This window comes from Podarcis filfolensis (assembly GCF_964270895.1).
Source record: "Podarcis filfolensis genome assembly, chromosome: 13".
Classification (NCBI taxonomy): Eukaryota; Metazoa; Chordata; class Lepidosauria; order Squamata; family Lacertidae; genus Podarcis; species Podarcis filfolensis.
This window is the reverse complement of record NC_139615.1, coordinates 40,095,091-40,117,559: the sequence shown is the minus strand read 5'-3', so window position 1 is coordinate 40,117,559 and position 22,469 is coordinate 40,095,091. Positions and strand designations below refer to the sequence as shown.

The following is a 22,469-nucleotide window of genomic DNA, read 5'->3' as shown; positions in this document are numbered from 1 at the left end:
AATCTTCTAGATCTCTTGAATCCCCCCTATCTCCATGAACGGCCTGACCCAGGACAAGGCAGCATCCCGATGCTCCCATTTCCTTAGCTCTTTCCCCCCTCCTTCCTCGCTTTGAAAAGAGCCGAAGAAATTGCCTTTGCAAGGCCAGAGCCCCCTTTTCCAAAGAATTCTACACTGGGGCGTGTGAGTCCTCTGGTGTGGTCCTTCTGGGGCGGTTTGTCCACCTTTGGTCCCCATCCTGCACTCAGCTCTCACCTGTGGCTCCTAGAAGCTGTCAGCATGCGACAGCAGCATCCTGGGGAGATGGCTTCAACTGGCCAGGTAAACCAGGTGAGGGCAGCTGATGGGTCTCAAACCCAGGGTGAGTTAGGGATTTCCCTTGCATGTGAAGACGGGCTCTGGAGGATTGAGTGGACAGACAAATAGTGGGTCCAAAGCTCAAGAAGGAGGTTTCCGCACATGCCGTAGAGCAGGGGTCAGCAAGCTTTTTCAGCAGGGGGCCGGTCCACTGTCCCTCAGACCTTGTGGGGGGCCGGACTATATTTTGGATTAAAAAAAGAGAACGAATTCCTATGCCCCACAAATAACCCAGCGATGCATTTTAAATAAAAGGACACATTCTACTCATGTAAAAACACGCTGATTCCCGGACCATCCGCGGGCCGGAATTAGAAGGCGATTGGGCCGGATCCGGCCCCTGGGTCTTAGTTTGCCTATCTATGCCGTTTAGAGGGAAGTGAGGGGCAGCTGTTGTTGTCCTCTGTCGTCCCCTTCTCATCCTCTGTCGTCCCCTTCTCCTTTCCCCACATCAGGGTCTTTTCCAGGGAGTCTTCTCTTCTCATGAGGTGGCCAAAGTATTGGAGCCTCAGCTTTAGGATCTGTCCTTCCAACTCAGGGCTGATTTCCTTCAGAATGGATCAGTTTGATCTTCTTGCAGTCCATGGGACTCTCAAGAGCACCGTAATTCAAAAGCATCAATTCTTTGGCGATCAGCCTTCTTTATGGTCCAGCTCTCACTTCCATACATCACGACTGGGAAAACCATAGCTTTCACTATATGGACCTTTGTTGGCAAGGTGATGTCTCTGCTTTTTAAGATGCTGCCTAGGTTTGTCATTGCTTTTCTCCCAAGAAGCAGGCGTCCTAGGGGGCGCCAACGTGGGAAGGTCGCCCACCTAGGAGAAGGAAGACCCTGATCCTTAACCTCTGCTGCCTTATGGGGTATCTTGGGAAGAAGAAAAGGCAAACGCTACTCAAATCCGGAGTGGAGTCCCTAAGACGGTTGGATGGCGCCTTGTACGCCTCCTTCTGGCAACTCCTGTAGCCAGGCTGCTGCCAAATATATTGCTATGCTTGCCTTTGGACCACATCAGTGAGGCCGAGGGAGAAGGGCGTCTTTTTGCCTGGGCACCCCAGCACCTCCGTATCCACCGCCCAGACTTGCACCCCAAGGAGATGCTGTTAGTACAAATTGCAGCGACTTCTCTCTCGGAGGCCGCTCCATTGTCTCTCCAGTACCGTGGGAAAGGACTGGTCCCCATCTCCTCCGGATCCTGAACAGGCAAATAGATGTGGTTCTGCAGTTTTCGGGGATGCAGACTGTACCAGAGACCCCCCACCCCAACTGCAAACTAGTGTCTCACCCCTGTCTTGCTACTGGACTCCGGTACTTGCATTAAACCCAGGCGCTTCGCATATTCTTCCCCTCCAAAGACTTCGCTTCTGTTGCGCCCTCCCAATCATTTCACCACCTTCTTTCCCCCCACTGTTGCTGCTGCCCCTGGCACCTGCCCGATGGGCCATCGCACCTCCTCGCAAACACCTCCTCCTTCCTTCCGTCGCCATCCCAAAAAATGCTCTGCGAGGACGCGAGGTCAAGTTGACGCGGCGATTCGTTAATTCGACGCTGGATCCGGATTAGGCGCGCGTTGGTGTCAGTCTGGACTGCCACGAGTTTAGGCTCTCCAAAGGATCCGGCGACGTTGGCGATGACCTTGTGGCTTCGGATTCTCACCTCTGTGGATGGGAAGCTGGAACGCGCCGCTTAATCCGTGGTTCACCGCTTGCTAAAAATCTGGATCAATAAGTTTATTGGTGGCAGCATAGACACGAGAGGGACCCAGAGGGTTCACACGTGACGGCCACCACGCCATCGCGATTCCTAGGGATTCTCATCGTCTGTCCGCACATAAATGCGCTTGCAAGAAAGCTGGGATATATGCGATCGGGCTTTTTAGTTACTAGCGCTTAAGAGCTGCGCGCTGGCCGCGAGGAAGTGGCTTTTGTAGGCAATCTGGAGCGGCCACCTTCACTTTTTATGCCCCTGTCCCCAGCCAGAGAGCTTAAGCTTTCGTGAACACGGTGTGCCACAAAAAAAATCGCTTGGTCTATAACTGGCGGGAGAAAACTCGTGGATGACATTGCTGCATGGTGCAACCTCTCTGGAATGGACCTTGAAGGTCATCTGTCATGGCTATATTAGCTGAGATCCCTGCATTGCAGGGGGTGGACTAGATGACTCGAGGGTTCCCTTCCAATTCAACGATTCTGTGACTTTAAACCGGTGGCGCCACTGAAGAACACGCCCTTCTCCAGCAAAGTCCCACTCCCCACTGGGGGAACCACCTAAGAGGTAAAGTGCATGTGAAAAAGGACATCTCAGAAAGATCTAACATTGCGAAGCAAATCAGGGCTTCGAATCTCCCTCCATAGAAACAGTTAAAGTATTTTAGAAACAATCGACACCCCACCGGCTCATCCCGCCCCCCAAATATTTCCTTGGTGCAAATCCCACCTTGGGCATGGGCGACGTCTCCGAGAGAAGCGTGTTCTCGTGCTTGAAAACACGCGGGGGAAGCAGGCAGCTTCTATATGGAGTCCAGTTTGTCTTGTTTAGTCACGAAACGGTTGGTAGTTAAAGTTTACTAGTTGCAATGCATCCTTCTGCTTTAGGTGTTTTTGTTTTAATCTTGCGTTTTGACGCCCTGCGTTTTAATTCACACGCTCTTTGTAAAAAAGTGGGTCATTCCTCGCTGTAAAACAGAAACAAAAAGCTGTAATCTTTTCTTAAAAACAACAACAAAGCTCCTTTTCCATTATTTTTTTGCACGCGTCTTTAATTGGTTCTTTGGGATTCGTTATACATATTGCAAACTTTTAGCGAACTCTTTATTCCGTGGGGAAGGGAGGACGTTAGCCCTTCCTTGGTGTCCGAAAGAAAGTGCCTGGTGCAAGTCACGGTTATAAAGTAACACATACACACACAAATACTTACACCTGGGAGAAGAAATATAATTCTCGTTTTCAGATTGTCCATAGTCTCTCTCTCTCTCCCCCCCTTTCCCAAGTTCTGAATTTTAAGGGCTGCATCGAACTGCGTCGTGGATTTGAAGCCGACTCCTGTTTAGAATTCGAATTCTTTTATACACGTGACAATTCCTCAAGCCTCCAACCAATGCATGCCTTCTTCTTGGAAGGATCACAGATTTACGCATCTCCCCCCGTAGCTCATGGAATAGCAGAAAATCGGAGAACTGCAGTACGGTCCTTTTGTATATTCCAGAGATTAAAATACCGGGGTTGTTGTTTTTTAATTAAACTTTTTTTTGGGAGGGTCTGCGTGCGTGCCTGTCCTTTTGCCTGCACCGGTTGTCTTTTCCACTTTCCCTTCTGCGCGTCTTTCCTCCCAGCAAAAAAAGACTCCGGGCCGCCCGTGTGTGTTTCTGGGTGTGTGTGTGTTGTGTGTGTGTTTGTGTCAAACGGTCCCCCAAGCCGTCGCTTTTGTTCCCCGCACGATCGCAGGCTTTTCTCTTCCAAATCGTGGGTTTACAGTACTTCGCTCGACGCGTTTTTTTTGTGTGCAGTCTCTGGCTAGAGCTTTCCTTTTTGCTTTTGGACGGGTGGCAAGGTTGTTTTTGTATTGTCTGGATGCGAAGTCTGTCTGTCTGGAGACAGAGGCGGAAGGGAAACCCGCACATTTTTCTTCCCACCCCCCCTCTCTGCCCCCAGATCCCGAGTCTCTCCTCCTCATTTATTTATTTCCAGGGACTTCGCTCTTTTGCAAACACCCCTGAAGGAACGAAATCACGTGAGGCTCCCAAAAGGGGGCGGGGCTTTTTGTCCGGAGGAAAATAGGTGGGGGGGAGGAGGGGGAGGAAGAGGAGGAGGGGGAAGGGCCATTTTGTAGATTTCTCCCTCCCTCCCTCTTTCTGTAGCCCGGCAGAAAGAGAGAGAGAGAGAGAGAGAGAGGAGAGGAGAGAGATACGGCTGGCCAGAGAATCTCTCTGCCTCTGGAGAGAGAGAGATTTATCTATACTGTATATATTTATATGTATATATTTAAACATTCCAGTCTGATCAGTGTAAGTGGGGCGAAAAGGGGGGGCGGCGTCGGTTCCTCCCCCCTTTGCTTCTCCTCTCTCTTCTCTCTCTCCCCATCCGGTCTTTCGCTGCCTCCGTGCGCCCCTCTAGAAAAGGATCCGGGGATCAGGTAGGGCTGCTATACTTTTCCCCTCCGAAATCTATGTGTGTGTGCGTCCCTTTTTAAAAAATTAGCATTATTTGCTCCCGGGAACTCCCCCGCTTGCTTTCCCCTGGCGCCTTTTCCCTCCTTTCCCTTTGTCACTCCTCTCTCTCTCTCTTTCCCTCTCCTCTTTTCCTTCTCTTCCCCCCCCCCTCCTCACCCTGCCTGGCTTTCAAGATGGCCGATCTTTTCTCTCTCTCTCTCTCTCTCTTTCTCTCTCTCTCTCGAAATTTTGCCAGCCCTCTCCGGCTCCGAGGAGTCCGCCTTTGTTGTTGTGGCCGCGGGTCGCTTTTCCCCTTCCCCAAATCGCGAAAGCGGGGTACCTCCGGAGGCTCTCCAAAAAGGTCTCCTCGGAGTTCCCCCTTTGGAAAGCTCAGCTCCGCCCCCCGGGACCCCCTTTCCCTTGTGTGTGAGTGTGTGTTTGCGCGTCTGCGTCCCCCCCATCGCAACTCAGGAAGCCGGCGGCCAGCGTGGCTCCCTTCCCCGGCCCAGGGCTGCCTCTCTTCGGCCGCTGCAGCCACCAGCTCCGGCTTCCCCGGAGAGGCCTTTACCGCTTCGCTTGTGCGTCTGGGGCGTGTGGGTATGGTTTTTGTGTGTGTGTTTTGTGTGTGTGCGCAAACGGCGATCGCGGTTTTGACAGCCAGCATCTTGCAGGCCGCGGTGGAAAAAAGACTCTCCTCTGGTGTGGAGCTCGAGAGATCCACTCCTTTGGATCTCTCGAGAGATCCAAATGTCAGGCGATCCAGGGAGCCCCAAAGAGAAAGGCGCACGCGATGGCTCCTTCGGGCGCGCAGCAGCAGGCCCGGTGTGATTTGGAGAGGACTGGGATTTATATTGTAAAAAAAATAATCTATCATTTAAAAAAAGGGGGCGCAAGAACCACAACATGGCGCGCAGGATGTTGTGGAGAGCGTTGCTGGTCTGGTGTGTGTGTGTGTGTATGTGTGTATAAATGGTAGGGGGAAAGGGACATATTTCTTCTGCCTTGTGTTTCAACCAGCAAGGTGAGGACGGTGATAGTGCTTCCTTTGGCCCCAAACCGGAGGGGGTTTAAAAGTCTGATCTGGGGAACTCTAGAGCCAGAAAAGGGGTGTGTATGTTTCTGTCATTTCCCCAAATCACATGGGAATATGGTTTTGTGTTTTTTTTTTGCGGTGTGTGTGTGTGTGGGGGGGGTGATGTTCGACAACATAGTTGTTTCCAAATGCGGGGAGGGGGTGGGAAGGCTGATCGGGCTGGGGCAGTTTGAGGCTGGAGATGCCGAAGCAACATTTGCTGGTATTATTATTATTATTATTATTATTATTATTATTATTAGCTGTCGCGATGTTTGGCGAATGGACGAAATAAGGGAAGTAGGTGGGGATTGTGTGTGTGTGTAAAATATGAATGAGAGAACAGCTGTAGTGGAAAAGCCATATCACTACATATTTTTCACTGTGTGGCTACATAAATAAGAGCAAAATCCTATGGATGCCTTCTAGGAACACTGCAGGGTTTAATGGGGCGCTACGTGTGTTTAGAACGACACCCTAAACTTCCCCAACCCCCCCCATTACTGCCTTTATTTTCTTTTTTAAAAGACACCTGGTGGTAATTTAATTAGCCAATTGCTCTTGACGCCCTTGCAAAAATAGGATGCAATGTCAGAACAGACATGAGGGTGGACTTTCAGAAAAGTACCTTCTCCTATCTCAGTTTGTGATGGTTCATTCATTTCTGCCCCACTAAGAGTGGGGGGGAAGAACCTCTCCTTGGTCACCGGATCAAAATCGTATTTCCCTCCAAAATTCTGATTTCTTCTTTGTAAGCCCCTTCAAAGCAACTTCTGGTATGTAGCTCCAGAATTCGAGGAAGGAAGGCGTCTCATTGTCTTCTCTAGAGTATAATAAAAGCAGACACCGTGTCGGTATTTTCTAGAGTGCAGGGAAGAAGAACCTTTCTGGACTTTGCATTCCGTATTAGCTTCTAGAATGCAAGGAGGAAAGGATTGCCACCACCTCTATATTTTACTCCAGAGTGGAAAAGACACCGTTTTCAATGTGGGCCTTTAGACGGAAGAAGTGACCTTCCTTCCAAGTATTTGCCTCTTAAATTCTGGGAATCCGGAACGGGAATTTAAAAAACGGGAGGCTCTAGGATGCAAGGAAGGAGAGGGGGTCATCCTACTTGCAGAAATGTCCGGGGAAAATTAAGGGTTGGATTTCCATATGACTATTTTGCTGGAGGTTTCATGGACAGCTTTCTGTTCCAAGCCTTTATATAGAACATTCCCCTCTAGAATTCCAAGATAAGTTTCTGGAGAACTCCAGATAGGGCTAAGATCCAGTTAAAGTTCAGCGCTGCTCATTGTCTGTTAAAAATGCTTAATTTATTGCTCGGAACTTTTTTTAAATAGAGATGCTTCTGCCTCCAGAGTCTAAAGAGACCCGCTTTCAACCTTCCTCGTGCCTTGTCTCATTTTTCTACCTTTAAATGTCGGAAATTATTGTCTTGAAATAATAATTAATAATTCTCCACCTTCAGATTGCTTGAAAGTCATTCACGAAAGTGGTGGCAAGGGGAAAAGGAGGAGAGGCTGTTTTGTTCCTCTTTTATTATCTTCCTTTCCTCTGATCTGGGACAAGGTTATTCTCTCAATGTCTCCTGACACCCGCGCATCGTTCTTAACTCTAACCTTGCAATGTAGGCCACCCAAGCAGAGAGAGAAAGGCTGGTGTTCTTGCGTTTAGGCGGAGAAAAGCTTGTGCGTTTTTCTATGTTTTGCCGTTGTGTCAGCGCCACGAGGATGGAGAGTCAAGTTCAGATCTTAGGTTATAGACTGGGCTTTGTCGTTGAAAAGAAGATTCCTGCATTGCATGGGGTTGGACTAGATGACCCGGGGGTCCCTCCCAAAGCTGCAATTCTATGAGAAGGATGGAGTGAAGGATCAGTTCAAAGCGCTGTCCTGGGAGCGGAGCTGCTTCGTCTCTCTGCCGGTGGGTTTCACCCTCCAAGCGTCCCCTCCCTGCGCATCTCAGCTTCCAGAAGTTGCCCAGTGGTAGGGTTTGGGTAGCCCGGGGTACCCGCCTCGCTTTCTGCGCTTCCCAAGAGGTATCTGTTCGGCTGGGCTGGATGGCGGGCCTTCTTTGGTCGGATTCAGCAGAGGTCTTCTCAAGTTGCCTTCCTTATGAAGGTGCTTTGGATGGGGGGAACGGGACAAGGTGGGCATCTTCTGCCTACACTTAAGATTGCGCACCGTCGGCTGATGGCGAACGGTTCGCCGTTTCCCCTGCGCAAAGGCCGGGTGAATCCTAAGCGCCTTCCTGCCCTGGCCTTGGGCCGCGCAAGAGCGTTTCCCGCAGGATCGCGCGCTCTTATTCCATGTGGTGATTGCTGGAGCGCCCGTGGCAGCGCAATCCTATGCACAGCCTTACGCAGAAGTAAGTACAAATGGGCTTACTCCCAGGCCAGAGTAACATAAAGGATGCCAGCCCAGGGCTCCCCTCCTTCCTCTACCCATTGACCTGGGAGTAAGTCGCGCTGCGCACAGGGAGATTTACTCATGAGGAAACACTTGGCCAGGATCGCGCGGAAAGCAGCCACCCCCTGCCCAGGAGAGAGGCGAGGGTCGGAGCTGATTTTGGCTTGGCATGGTGTATTTAAATCGGCGCCGAGACCCAGTCTTGCTAGCGATGGGTGTGGGTGGGTGGTGGGGGTTTGTTGTGTCTCGCTGGCGGTTTGTTGAGTCTTGCTTGGAGGTTTTGTTGCGTCTTGCTGGCGGTTTGTTGTGTCTGCTTTGGAGAGCGAGTTGCCTTTTGAACCCACGTGGGAGCTGATGGCCGCAGGGAATCCCCTCGGGGGAGATCGCTTCTGAGAGCGCGTGCAATGGGGCTGGGGTTGCGCGCGTCCCCCCTGCAGAAAGGCTAGGATTTTAGGATCTCTTTCTCTTGCCTTCAGAAGGGAAGCATCCGACGCAGGTATTTGCCCTGCTCCCTGGAAGTCAAGGCCATGGATTCAATACAGGCTTAACTCCCAAGTAAATCTCTTTCCGGATTGCAATTTTTTATAGTCTCAAATCCCACCCCATCCTTTGAAAACATTATTCCACTTTGACTTGGGATTTTTTTGGAGGTGTTTCAAAGATGTAGCCAAAGTTAGGCGTTTTAAAACACCCCATTGACTTCAGTGGGAGCATATTCCTTCTTTTTGTTTTGAAGATTTATACGCCGCTTTTCGATGGAGTGATGGCATGCGAAGAAACGCAAGTGGCTGGGGCTGCGCAGGGTGGTGTACATGTTCGTGGCTAAGGCATCAACAGGGAATATCCCAATAGCTGTGATTCAGGGCTAAAGGACATGGGTTTTGCGGATAGGTATTCTGTTCTAGGTTGTCAATTGGCCTTCAGCTTGGACAACAAATCCCAGTGCTCCAGAAAACCGGGAGGGCTTGACTTGAGAGCGCAAGCTTAGCAATGGATCTGGAGATGTAACCAACACCCGGATCTGTTTCCTTCGCCGAATTCTAGAAGCTAATAAAACGAAGGGACTGTCCTTCAGTTTCTATGTGGTGCACAGAAAGCCGGCCTCTTCCCAGCGCCGAAATCAATAAGATCTAGAGAAATAGATGGATGCACAGGGATAGGGGCTGCGTCCAGTAGACTCTGGAATGGACGGGTTCTAGAGTGGATTACTGGATGCTAAAGAAACATTGGGGGGGGGGGCGTGGAGTGTTTGCCACACTTGCCTGGTGAAATATTACATGCACTCTCCCGGGGAACCTCGGAACTTGTTTCAAAGGGCCCTTCTCGGGTCCCTGAGCATATGAAGCAATGAAGAGTGGCTCTGAGCACATGCAGAGTGCCCGTTAACTATTGAGTAATCGCTGTCCTCCTTCATCTTAGAGGAAAATGTCAGGCAGTCTGAAACCCTGGCCAGTTTAAAAAAAAACCAGCAACAACTAGGCAATGATCAGGAGGCATTAAATAAACCATCTAAAAGATCCTTCCGCTCCACCCGTTTGTTTTCTCGTTTATTTAGGGATCTAAGTATTCTATATTTCGCAAACGGCTTGGTGTGCGAGATGGTGATCCTCAAATTTCTGGAGGCTTGCCTTGGAGTTTGGGGGCTGCGGGTGAGAGTGACAGGAGGCGTTGCCCTAAATGTACAGATCTGAATCTACGCTCGGTATAGCTCCTTAGGTTGCCCCCAGACTCACTTTTCCAAGAGTCCCGGCCCCGATGATGGGAACTGTAGTCCAAACCACCTGGAAGAGGCACCAGGTTGGCGCAAAAATAGTAGTAACCTTGACCGGGATTAGGGAGAAGAGTTTCCGGGCTTCGGGGAAGTCGGAGCCCCGGGGGAAATTTTAAAATAAAAGAAGGATTAAAGAAATGTGAATGCTAGCCTTTATACTGGGGAAGAGGCCAGTGTATTTAGGATGCAATTCGGTGCAAGGGGTAGGACATCTTGGAGCCGTTGTTGCGCAGCGCAATCATATGCCTCTCTACTCAGAGGTAAGCCGGAATGCGTTCAGGCACTCTTTGCATAGGATGGGAGCGCAACAACCCGGATTGCAGCCAGGGCTGGTTGCAGTCTCTTGCACACTTACATGCGGGGAAGCCCCATTGCTGGGTCCCCCCCCCTTTTGAAATAGACCTTCGTAGGATCTGCTCCGCCTCCAGCGCTGCGCTGCGCTGTTTTTTCTGAAGATCCCTCCGTTTCCTCACTTCCTGGTTGCTTGCATCGAGCAAAACAGGCTTTCCAAAGTTTGCAGGCTCAGAGAAGGAGGGTGCCTCCCGCCCATTCACCCGGGAGAAACCCTTGCTATTTATTTTATCTGAAGGTTGCCTTTCAGAGCAAAACCCCACTTTCTTTAAACTCAGGGGCACGTGCTTCGGAGCGGGGGTGCCAACCTGAATAAAATATTGCGGGCGCCCAGGTGAGCCCCGCACCGCATAATGGATCACATGATGCAATGCACACACACCGTTTGAATGGGGATGCCCATCAACTTTGTGGGAGCTCGGCCCCCTCAGATATTTTATTGTGGGGGTTGAAGTCGGCTCCTGTGCTTCGGGATCCACAGCTGCTGCGCTGTCTCGCAGCGTTTTCCGACCGATCCTGTCCTTTTTAAAGCAAATAAATAAATGCCCAAATGGAGCCCCTTTTAAGGGTCTTGATCCTTTAACAATTGCAGGAAGGCACGATGCGTCTGCAGCTGCTAGATTCTGCAAATGTATTCGTTGAATGTATAGCTTGACTGTGGAGCTGACCGGACCCAGATCCGTTCAGCTTCTGCAGTGTTACAAGATGACAATCTTCCTAGATGATGATGGACTGCAACCATCATCCTTGCCCATTGGCCGCGCTTGGTTGGGGATGCTGAGATCTGGGGGTCCAATATCTGGCGGGGTGGGGGCAGACGTTTCCAGTCCCTAGCGGTGCAAATGATAAATCTTAAAGTAGTTCCTTTATCAGATGAGTTTTCGATTCATTGGGGGGGGGGGAGGAAGGCAAGGGGATGCAAGGACGCCCCCCCGGAGCACTCCAGTTAGGTTTTGAGTGACCCCAGCATTAAATGGAAATTTAAAATATGAAGCATGGTTTATTTGCATGTAAACGCCGCCATCATAAATAGGACTGCCTTCTCCCAAAAGAGGTGTAGAATGGAAACATTAGTAGCTCGAAGGGGCCTAGAGAAACTCCCTCTGCCCATCTTGGCGCCCCCCCCACCCGACCCCCAGCACCCACTATTTTGTCTGGCGCCACCGCTGGATATTTTCTCGAAGCGCTGAGATTCGTTTTCATAGGGAGTGGTTCTAGTAGAGTAGAGAGTGCGTCTGAGCACGTGCAGAAGGCCTTTCCTTCCAGGGCCCGTGTAACCAGATCTTCCTTGATCGTAGCGCATCAGGGATTAGGATTGGACCCAAGACGGACGATCCAATTTTGGGGAAGCTTGAGCACTCTTTGGGGCTGAAGGGGGTGAGGAGGGAAGCCGTTTTTTAAACGAAAATTGACCACTGGTGACCCCAAAGGGAGGGTTCACCTTATTTCCACACCTCCATTGCTCCTGTCCTCTGGGGAGCATAAAATCTGCGATGGCGGCCTGTTTGCAAACATGTATTGGTTTTCCCCTACACACGCACCGATTTCATTTTTATTTTTTATTTTTTTGCCTGTGTAGGATTTTGGTCTTCATGGTTTCCAATCTTGAGCCGTTTGCCTGTTTCAGGAGCTAAATAATGTAATGCAAAGTAGGTGAAAGGGGCTGCCCAGCGATATTTCACGTTGAAAGCCCCTTTGATTTCAAAGGAAAGAGCTCGATCTTCTTTCTGTAAATCGGAACAAAACCCAGGTCTGTTGAATGGGACGTTAAGCGGAAACCTAAGTATGCTTGCTCAGAAGTAAACCCCACTGAGTTCAATAGGAGTTGCTTTGCAGGCTTCCTTTGGGGGTAACAAATCTGCAGCAAAAGCCCCTGCCTGGGGGTGCGGGGAAGCCAGTGTGGTGGAGCGGTTAGTGTGCTGACCTAGGAGCCAGGAGACCCGGGTTTCGATCCCCGTTCGCCCATGAAGCTCGCTGCGTGACCTTGGAGCTGCCACAATCTTTCAGTTTAACCAGATTTACAAAGTTGCTGTGCGGATAAAATGGGGAGGGGGGGAGAACCAAGCGCCTTGCAAGAAAAGCCGGATATAAATGTAAATAAATGTAATAATAATAATAATGGCAAGCATATACTTTTCGCATTGGAACACGAGGAATTCCTAGAACAGTTGTGTGCATGTCTATTTAAAAGTGAAGTTCAATCGGTTACGTATACCCTGCTAAGTGTGTACAGGATTGCATTTCTTAAAAGTGCATAACTCTGGCTGAGCTGTAAGGGAAGTCCCGGCCCAGGCGAGGTTTGTGAGAAGGCGCGCCAGCTTTCAGGCTCTGCAGAGCTCTTCTTCAGGCAGTCTGTACCTGTTTCTCTCCCTTGCTGATGCTCCTGCGCTTTCAGCAGTACTTGCGCAGGAGACAGGAGCACATCAGGTGGAAGGAAGCTTTCTTCATTTCCTACTCGCCCTGACAAAATTCCTTCCCTCTAAAGCATTTGGGGAGCGGAAGTAAATCAACAACACGCGCTCCCTCAAATCAGGGTGCACAACTAAGGGTTTACCACCATGCAGTGTAACCCCTAAACCAAGGAGACGCAGGGGTGCATCTACCCAAACGTGTACAAGGGACCATTTAAAGGAGCCCGATTTATTAAATAAATATCCTATGCACATAATTACAGTAGAACCTCTGTATTCCGGCGCCCAATTGTGGCCAGTAGGTCATGCTTCCGGGTAAGCGTGCGTAAAATTGCGTTGTTAGGATCCGTTTTGCTGAGCAAGTGAGATCCTGTTGAGACCCACCCTTTGCAGGGGTAGCAGCCGAGATCTCTCTGCCCATTTTATTGGGAAGTAAATCCCATTGCCTCCTCTCCGATGGGACTTTTCTCCCTGCCCGGGAAAGTGGGCGTGAGATGGTTTGCAAACTCGAGTGGGTCGCGTCCGTCAAAGGCTGGCTTGGTGACTTGAGGTCGCCTGATTCTTAGCTAGCCAAAAGTGACAAAGAAAAGGCCATTTTGATCACCGATAAGAGAGAGAGAGAGACAGAGAAAAGTCGATTGATTTTAAGCTGCTCCACAGCCCATTCAACAAAAGAATCTTGCCAGAAAATAAGATGGGAATGCGTTCTCAGGTTTACGCGTAAAAGGATAGTTTAGCCTGAAAAGACGCTTGTTTGTTGCTCGTCTGGCTTTCTAAACGTTAAAGCAAGTTACTGTACAAGTTTCGTAAGAGACCATTCTGCTCAGCTTCCCATCCAACTCCTTTCTCTTGCGCTGCAGCTAAAATCTCTCCACACCCCCTGGGTCCGGGTTGTAAAACAGCCTTGTTACTTGGATTTCCTTTCTCTCCAAAGGGAAAAAAAAATGCTTCTGAGATCCCTTCTCAACAAATTGTCCCCAAGATACTGAAATGCGATTAGGCTGTAAATTTCAAGGTTCCTTTAGATGCAGGTTCTCAGCCTGATGCGCTTCTAGTTAGAAGCAAACCCCTTTAAGTTCAGTGGGGTTTTGCCTCCAGGTAAGTATGCAGATTGGATTTCAGCCTTTAAGCGAAAGCACCGCTGGGAGTTGTGCAAAAGCCTAAGCAATAATTTGGGAGGTTTTGGCTACACATCTGTGCAAATATTTTTCCTGGTTCCTAAGCAAGTTGGGCGAGGGGAGGGGAACCTGGTGCTCTCAGTGACCTAAGAGTAAAACAGCAGGTTGGGGAGAAAAAGAGCAGCAATGGATGGATGCCTCCCAGCCCAGGCATGTTGATTCACGGGTCATTGATATGTCTAGCCAAAGGCTGTTTGATCTATCCATCTCCATGCTGGAAGGTCGGGTGGGCTGAAGCACATCTGAAAACTATACAAAATGGGAAGGCTGAGGGAATGCAGAAGGTGGTTTGTTTTATTTTATTTTATAATTTGCGCATCGCAGGATGGGTGGGGAGGACGCTTTGGGCTTTTGTAAAATATATTCCTATCTCAAATTGTCTGTGCAATCAGTTCTCTGGAATTATCCACTCATTCCTCAATCTGATAAATTTATTTTTTTATGTCTGTCTCTTTTCCACAGTCCCATTTTCCACAGATTTTTTCTGTGTGCAAAGGATCTGTTTGATTACTTTAAGATGGGAGGATCACTTGTAGTTTAGAACCGTGTGTGTGTGTGTGTGTGTGTGTGTGTGTGTGTCTGAAGAAACAAATTAACTCCACATCCCAATAATAGACTGGGTGCGAAATCAGCCAAGCTCCTTGTTTTTCCTCCTCTCTTTTGTCTGGAATGAGATTAGCCCTTCCTTAAATATTGCCTATATATTCTCATCCTTGATCCGGGATATGCGGTTTTCAGCCCTGCAGATGTTGCTGGACTCCAACTCCCATCAGCTCCAGCCAGCATGGGATGATGGGAGTTGTAGTCCAGCAACATTTGTGTGGAATAATAGCGGAGACACATCTTAATTGCATCACAGTAAGCCTGCAATTTATGCAGGGGGTTATGTTCCAGGGATCCAGGGAATGCACCTAAAGCAAACGTTGTTGTTGTTTAGTCGTTTAGTCGTGTCCGACTCTTCGTGACCCCATGGACCAGAGCACGCCAGGCACTCCTGTCTTCCACTGCCTCCCGCAGTTTGGTCAAACTCATGCTGGTAGCTTAGAGAACACTGTCCAACCATCTCGTCCTCTGTCGTCTCCTTCTCCTTGTGCCCTCCATCTTTCCCCACATCAGGGTCTTTTCCAGGGAGTCTTCTCTTCTCATGAGGTGGCCAAAGTATTGGAGCCTCAGCTTCAGGATCTGTCCTTCCAGTGAGCACTCAGGGCTGATTTCCTTCAGAATGGATAGGTTTGATCTTCTTGCAGTCCATGGGATTCTCAAGAGTCTCCTCCAGCACCATAATTCAAAAGCATCAATTCTTACATTAAGCATAACAGAAACACCGCTACCCGACCCCACCCCCATCCATCTCCCCTCCCTCCACCCCCTTTCCTTTTTTTTTTTTCTTTTCTTCTCTCCCTAATGCCTCATCAAATGAAACAGATTTGTAAAATTGTTACATGGAAGAAAAAAAAAATACGAGGCATTACACTTACACTGTAAAACAAGAAAACCCTTAATAAAATATTAAAAAAAAAAAAGCATCAATTCTTCGGTGATCAGCCTTCTTTATGGTCCAGCTCTCACTTCCATACATCACGACTGGGAAAACCATAGCTTTAACTAGACGGACCTTTGTTGGCAAGGTGATGTCTCTGCTCTTTAGGATGCTGTCTATAAGAAAACATTGCGTATAGTCAAAACACATTAGGTTCAGGGTGGGTGGGATTGCCCAAGTCACTTTTTCGAGGAATCCCGCTCCTTTAAAAAAAAATTACTTTGCCACAAGTGCGAGTTAAATGCGCATAAATTGCAGGCTTACTGTAATCGCCTGAATGCAAGAGGAAGTTATCCCTGTAGAGAGGAATGCGGAGGGTGAGAAATGCTCAGTTGTTTTTTTGTGTCAGGTAGGGTCAGGTTGGTTCTATGGTTCCGCTAATAAAGCTATTTCCACTTAGCCTAGAATTGGCTGGTGCAATGCAGGCAGTGGTGGCGGTGCTTGTTCTATACATTTTTGCTAACTTACTAGGCATTCGATAGCACCGGTACATCATTTTCATATAATTTTCTTTCATCGTACAACATGCTGTAAATTTCAAATCTGTTTTCTGTAACTTCTCCCAATCTGCCATAAAATTAATAAATAAATTAAACCGATACCTTAACTGAAAGATCTATAATGCTAGCTGGATTGTAAAAGACTGGGGTGAGGAGATCCCATTGGTGGAAAAGGGCTATTTTGCAGAGCTGCCATCAAATGGGAGATAGCTAATAAAAGGGCATGGTGCCATACAAAGAGAAAACGTTTGTGAAAAGAAAAGACCAGATGGGTGTCACTGGAGTAGAGTTGAAAGACTTCTCTTCCAAAACCCACTAGTATCTGCTAATTAATTATCTTTCAAAGAGGCTTTCACAGAAATTAATTTCTTTTACAGGATTAATCTGTAAAAAGGGCTGTTGATTGATTAAAAGATTTTCAGTTGACTTATCTCCTGGCTTCCCATTAATTCATTTAAAGGAAGAAGCATATTGCAAAAGTCTTGATAGGTTTCTTTTTGAGGAGACCTGCAGTGTTCCTCTGATGTGTGAGAGGGATTGATAATTCTGTAAATAAGCTACTACTTATTGCTAGATGGAAAGACCGTATTTAATATTTTCAAAAGAAGCTAAAGGATTTGAACAATTCCCCCCCTTCAGAATATTTTTACTGGTTTTTCTCATTTATCTAAAACTGAACGATTTAAATCTCTTGTAATTGCTTTGTTTTGCCAGTTAAAGTTTGCAGCGCTACAGAGAGAGGTACAGTGGTACCTCGGGTTAAGTACTTAATTCGTTCCGGAGGTCCGTACTTAACCTGAAACTGTTCTTAACCTGAAGCACCACTTTAGCTAATGGGGCCTCCTGCTGCTGCCGCGCTGCCGGAGCCCAATTTCTGTTGTTATCTTGAAGCAAAGTTCTTAACCTGAAGCACTATTTCTGGGTTAGCAGAGTGTGTAACCTGAAGCGTATGTAACCTGAAGCGTACGTAACCCGAGGTACCACTGTACTGGGACACTAGACTTTGTGGAAATCACATTCCCCTTGCTAAAGAAGTTGTGTTCTTTAATTCTAGATATGTGGGCTGTTACACCAGTGATGAATAGTGTAGGGAATTCATTCTGCTTATGTTAAAAGATCCGTTTGTCTATCAAATTGTATTTGAAATGTTGGCATGGGGAACAAATCTTAGGAGAAACTTCAGCTCAAACTGATTCTGATTCAACATATGGGGGCAATGCTATGGCAAGATCTGGACTCAGCTAGGCTCAACCAGGGTTAAGTCCCCAGCCCTGGAGCACCCAAAGATAGATTTAAATCTCAAAAAGGGCAGTGGTGGAGACAGGGACTAGAGAGGGAGAATTTAGGCTGGATCCTAAACCCATTCATCTTGGTTGCATGATCTGGCCACACACAACCATTTTAAAGTCTTGTTTTCCCTCTGCCAGGGTTCAGCAGAACAGCAGCCCCACTGTTGAAGTTTGGATCTGGCTTAACTTTAGACTGGCTTAACTTCCATGGTCTTTCTTTACACTAGCTCCTTGTACATAGGATTTTACTGTAGATGTACCTAACAAAGGAGGCGTTGGGGCTTCAAACCAAAAGGAAACATTATTTGAAGAGTTTTGTTTTGATTTGATTTTTCTGCGGGGAGCAGAAACTGATGTAATTTTTACTAGGGTGAAAAAGCTGATTGAGGGAGTTAATTAGCGTAGGGAAAGTCTCATAGACTAGAAGTTACGTCATGTACCGTATTTTTCGCTCCATAAGACGCACCAAACCAGAAGACGCACCTAGTTTTTGGAGGAGGAAAACAAGGAAAAAAATATTCTGAATCTCAGAAGCCAGAACAACAAGAGGGATCGCTGCGCAGGGAAAGCAGCGATCCCTCTTGCTGTTCTGGCTTCTGGGATAGCTGCGCAGCCTGCATTCGCTCCATAAGACGCACACACATTTCCCCTTACTTTTTAGGAGGGAAAAAGTGAGTCTTATAGAGCAAAAAATACAGTATGTATCATGTGGGTTTGTAGCATATATGTATGTATATGTGACGCGTAATTAATGTTACTTGTTGGGTGTCCTTAGAGAGAGAAACAGATATTTCCATGTAGCCCGAATGAGGTCTTGATTTCTAGCATGAGGATTTTATTAAAACTAGCTTGCACTGGCAGGCTGGCTGGCTGGCTTCTTTCCAGCGTTTAATTTCCATTTAAGAAATAAAAGAGCGGTGCTCAGGCAACATGCTCTTAAGCCCCGACCCCTAATTCCAGATGTGTGAGGGCTGAGAAAAAATAGTCTTCACACGCAAACCTCCTTCTCCCATGTATTGGGAGAAAGAGGCCCCCCCCAACAATAAAAGGACTCGAGAGACAATGGAGTGCGCCTCAGGGGGTGAAGTCAAACCACTGCAAAGTGACCTCCCCGGGGCACAAGCCTGGGCAGTGTGTATGGAGGTCCTGGGTTGCCCAGAGGACATGTCTTCGCATGCAGGGCAAGTCTAACTCACCAAGGGTTTTTGGACTCATTGGCTACCCTCACCTGGTTTAGCCGGCCAGTCGAAGCCATTCCCTGGGTGCGGCTGCTGTTGCATGCTAAATAATAATAATAATAATAATAATAATAATAATAATAATAATAATTTATTATTTATACCCCGCCCATCTGGCTGGGTTTCCCCAGCCACTCTGGGCGGCTTCCAACAAAATATTAAAATACAATAGTCTATTAAACATTAAAAGCTTCCCTAAACAGGGCTGCCATCAGATGTCTTCTAAAAGTCTGGTAGTTGTTTTTCTCCTTGACATCTGGTGGGAGGGCGTTCCACAGGGCGGGTGCCTCTACTGATAAGGCCCTCTGACTGGTTCCCTGTAACTTGGCTTTTCGCAGCGAGGGAACCGCCAGAAGGCCCTCGGCGCTGGACCTCAGTGTCCGGGCAGAACGATGGGGGTGGAGAAGCTCCTTCAGGTATACCGGACCCAGGCCGTTTAGGGTCAGCACCAACACTTTGAATTGTGCTCGTAAACGTACTGACGGCTCCCAGGAGCCAGAGGTGAGAGCCACAGGTGACCACAGGGTGGGGACCAAAGGTAGACAAACTACCCCCAGAGGAGCACAATGTGTCCTCCACTATACTATCCCTCCCCTAACACCTCATATATCCCCATAGAAGTTCTGAGCCTAGTAAGCTGGATAGCTCAATTGGTTAGAGCAGGGGTCAGCAAACTTTCTCAGCAGGGGGCTGGTCCACTGTCCCTCAGACCTTGTGGGGGGCTGGGCTATATTTTTTTGTGGGGGAATGAACGAATTCCTATGCCCCACAAATAACCCAGAGGTGCATTTTAAATAAAAGGACACATTAAACTCATGTAAAAACATGCTGATTCCTGGATCGCCCACAGGCTGGATTTAGAAGGCGATTGGGCCGGATCCAACCCCCGGGTCTCAGTTTGCCTACTTGTTATAGCATGGTGCTGATAATGCCAAGGTTGCAGGTTTGATCCCCATAAGGGACAGCTGCATTCCCTTCATTGCAGGGGGTGATTCTTCCAACAATGCAATTCAATGTTCAGGGCTCACTTTAAAGCCCATTTCCCCTGAATTTGAGATAATGGGGAGCTAGTTTTGATAATCAAGAGTGGCATTCTGCACATGTTCGGGTACATTTTTTTCTTTTAAGTGCATCGGTTGCAATTGCATGTTCTTTGTCGCAATTCCAGCATGTCAACGGTTCCGAGACCTGATGGGCTTTTGCTAAAACTCTTTGCAGTAAACCGGACCGCCCCCTTCTCAGTTTCCTTTCCTTTGACAGCATTTGCAGATGGAAGGAGCGAATTTCTTGCCGTGAAGGAGGAGAGGAGGGGGGCGGCCAGGAAGAGAATAGATTGCAAAAGCAGACCTCTCCCAGAAAATAAAAATGAGGAGGGAGGGAGGGAAGGGGAAAGACACACAATCTGGAGAATGGGGGGGGGGTTCCCAAGGGTACCAGATAGGGGAATTGCGTTTCAGGACCACAAAGATGCAATGTAATCGGCTGGATTTCTCTCCGGTCCTGGCATCCTGCCATCTGGAGCAGCCATGTAACTATAGAAACTGGCTCGCTGCCTTACACCAATCAGGAAATGTAACATCACCTGAGAATGCAATGGAGAGAGCCACTTTGTTGATGCTGCGAAGGGAGGGAGCCAGCCCGCCATTCCTTCTTTGCTGTTCCTATTAAGTGAAATTAGGGGAAAGCTGGGGGGTAGGGAGAAAATTGTGAAGCGGGGAGGGGAAGAGCTCACGGGCGAGGTGGGGTGTCTCTGTCCCCCAAGGAAATTGCGGAATGGAAAATGTGTGTGTGTGTGTGTGGCAAATACAATTTAGGGGGGTTAGAAACAGGAGAAGCAGTAGAGTTGGAAGGGAACCCGAGGGTCATCTAGTCCTACCCTCTGCAATGCAGGAATCTTCTGCCCCATGTGGGGCTCGAACCCATGACCTTGAGATTAGGAGTCTGCCGACTGAGCTATCGCAGCTTCCGGTCTTTGGGACTTGTATGTTTGTGGCTGATAGGGTCCCATGAAACGATGGGTGGTATTCAACTATGTTTCCATCAGAGTAGACCCATTGAAATTAATGGACAAAATGAATTCGCGTGGAACTGCTCTGAGTAAAACTTAAGTTTGAATACCACCCTCTGAAAGGAAGATGGGTTTGTGATTTATTTATATATTTTTTAAAATCATTGGCTGTGTGTCTCTTTCTTTGTTTTCCCTCCAACCCTTCATGTTAAGCTATTTTTTGTGCTTGTTAATTAAAAAAAAAATTATTATTTTTTAAAGCTAGACATTGGAGGGAAAAGAGGGATGAAAGCATGTGTGCTTGTAGCATAGGGCAGAGGGCCTTCTTGGTAGTGGCACCCACCTTGTGGAATGCCCTCCCATCAGATGTCAAGGAGATAAACAACTATATGACTTTTCAAAGATATCTGAAGGCAGCCCTGATTAGGGAAGTTTTTAATGTTTGATGTTTTATCGTGTTTTTTAATATTCTGTGGGGAGCCGCCCAGAGTGGCTGGGGAAACCCAGCCAGATAGGCAGGTTAAAATAATAAATTATTATTATTATTACTCCTTTTAAACCTGGGAATGCACGTGGCGGAGGTGGAAATAAGTGTGCCTATGCTGTGTTTTGCAGACTTGTCACAAAACCCCTCACTCCCTGCTTTTGGGCAGTGCTTATATTATAGGGAGGGCACAGAGGGGATCTCTACCCTTTACAGCCCCTGTATTTTAATTTTTTAAAGTTACATGGGAACTGCAGTTTAGAAAACTGTGGGGTGGGAGTCAGAAAGTGGGGTCTGTGGGTTTCTGTAAGGGACCCCTACCTCTCCCCTTACAATTCAAGCACCAGGTTTACTTTTGCCCATGGCTTGCTGCTTATTTTTGGAAATAGTTTTTATGTTTTGGACCATCCACAAGAGCCCAGTATGGGGATTTAACTTCAGTTGATCTGAAATTTGTTACTAAGAACACTTCTTTTTTTAAAGAAAAACAACATGCACACACACACACACACACACACAGAGAGAGAGAGTTCCTTTTCCCTCTCTTTGTCTCTTTATAAACTCTTAATGTCTCTTTATAAACTCTATTTCCAATGGTTGTGGGATTCTGGTAATTCCTATCCACCCCAACCTACGGTTTACTCTGAAGGAGACAACGGCAGCTTTCTTAACATGGCTCTTATTTTCCCAAGGCAGGCATGTCCAAAGTTCATTTTGGGGGCCTAATCCGGCCCGCCAGTCGGTTTAATCCGGCCCTTGTGGCAGTTTATTTCCTGGGGTAAAATCCTTAAAAAACCTCAACAACTTTGATTCTAAAAAAAGGTTAACAACTTTGGTTGGCCCTTAGGTCGGCCCTCACAGCCCTTCACTTCATCAAATCTGGCCCTCTTTGTAAAAAGTTTAGGGAAAAGGATAAATAAGGGTGCAGGAAACCCTTATTGTACTTGTAATGTTTTAATGTACTTTTAATTTTTTTGCTGGAAGCCGCCCAGAGTGCCTGGGGAAACCTAGCCAGATAGGCAGGGTATAAACAAGAAACAATAATAATAATTATTATTATTTAGAATAATAATAATAATTATTTATAATTATTTAGAAATTTACAATTTCTTCCTCCATTTTGTGGCGGACTTTGAGCACAGGCCCATGCAGGACCAGCCCTAACAGGCAACACCCTGGGCACATGCCATGCATGGAATGTGTGGGTGCCATCTTGGAATGTGTGGGTGCCATCTTGTTCCTCACCTCAGGTAGCAAAATGTCTCAGGCTGACTTTGGGCCCATGGCGCAAATGTACATTAAATGTACATATACTAATTTATGTGTACGGAAACAAATTTAGACCAGGTTTTGGAAGGAAAGCTGTCCTGTGAGAAAAGTTTTTTTTTTTTTAAATGTAAAGGGGAAAAAACCCAAAAAAGGTGGAAAGGCAAGAGATCCAGTTGGAAAAGACCCTTCAAGGAACTTCTTTAAGAAGTGGAAGGGACTGCCATGGAACCAGTGACGATATCTCCTAGTTTTAGGCTCCGGGAGGGGGAAAGGATGGCAAATTCTCTTGGACTTTTTCTTAGGTTCTCCACACAAAGTGAAAATGCGGCAAATACAAAGTTTCCCCACCCTCTGGAAGCTGCAAGGGGCAATTTAATAGCTAAGTGAATGACAATAGCAAGTGAATGGCAAGTAAAAGGCACATAAAGAGATTCTCCCAGTGGTG

General features: G+C 47.6%; 1 protein-coding gene across 4 annotated transcripts in view; it reads left to right on the top strand.

The window, feature by feature from the left end:
• The first annotated feature begins 4,199 nt into the window (after positions 1-4,199).
• PCGF2 (polycomb group ring finger 2) overlaps positions 4,200-22,469 on the top strand; it is a 40,030-nt gene continuing 21,760 nt past the window's right edge. The window contains exon 1 of one of the 4 annotated variants that reach the window (XM_083583367.1): positions 4,200-4,489. In XM_083583367.1, the coding sequence (XP_083439493.1) occupies positions 4,329-4,489 (161 nt within the window). In that variant the 5' untranslated portion in view covers positions 4,200-4,328. Of the gene's footprint in view, positions 4,490-22,034; positions 22,125-22,469 lie in introns of those variants that run through there. The other 3 variants (XM_083583368.1, XM_083583371.1, XM_083583374.1) reach the window with 3 other exon arrangements.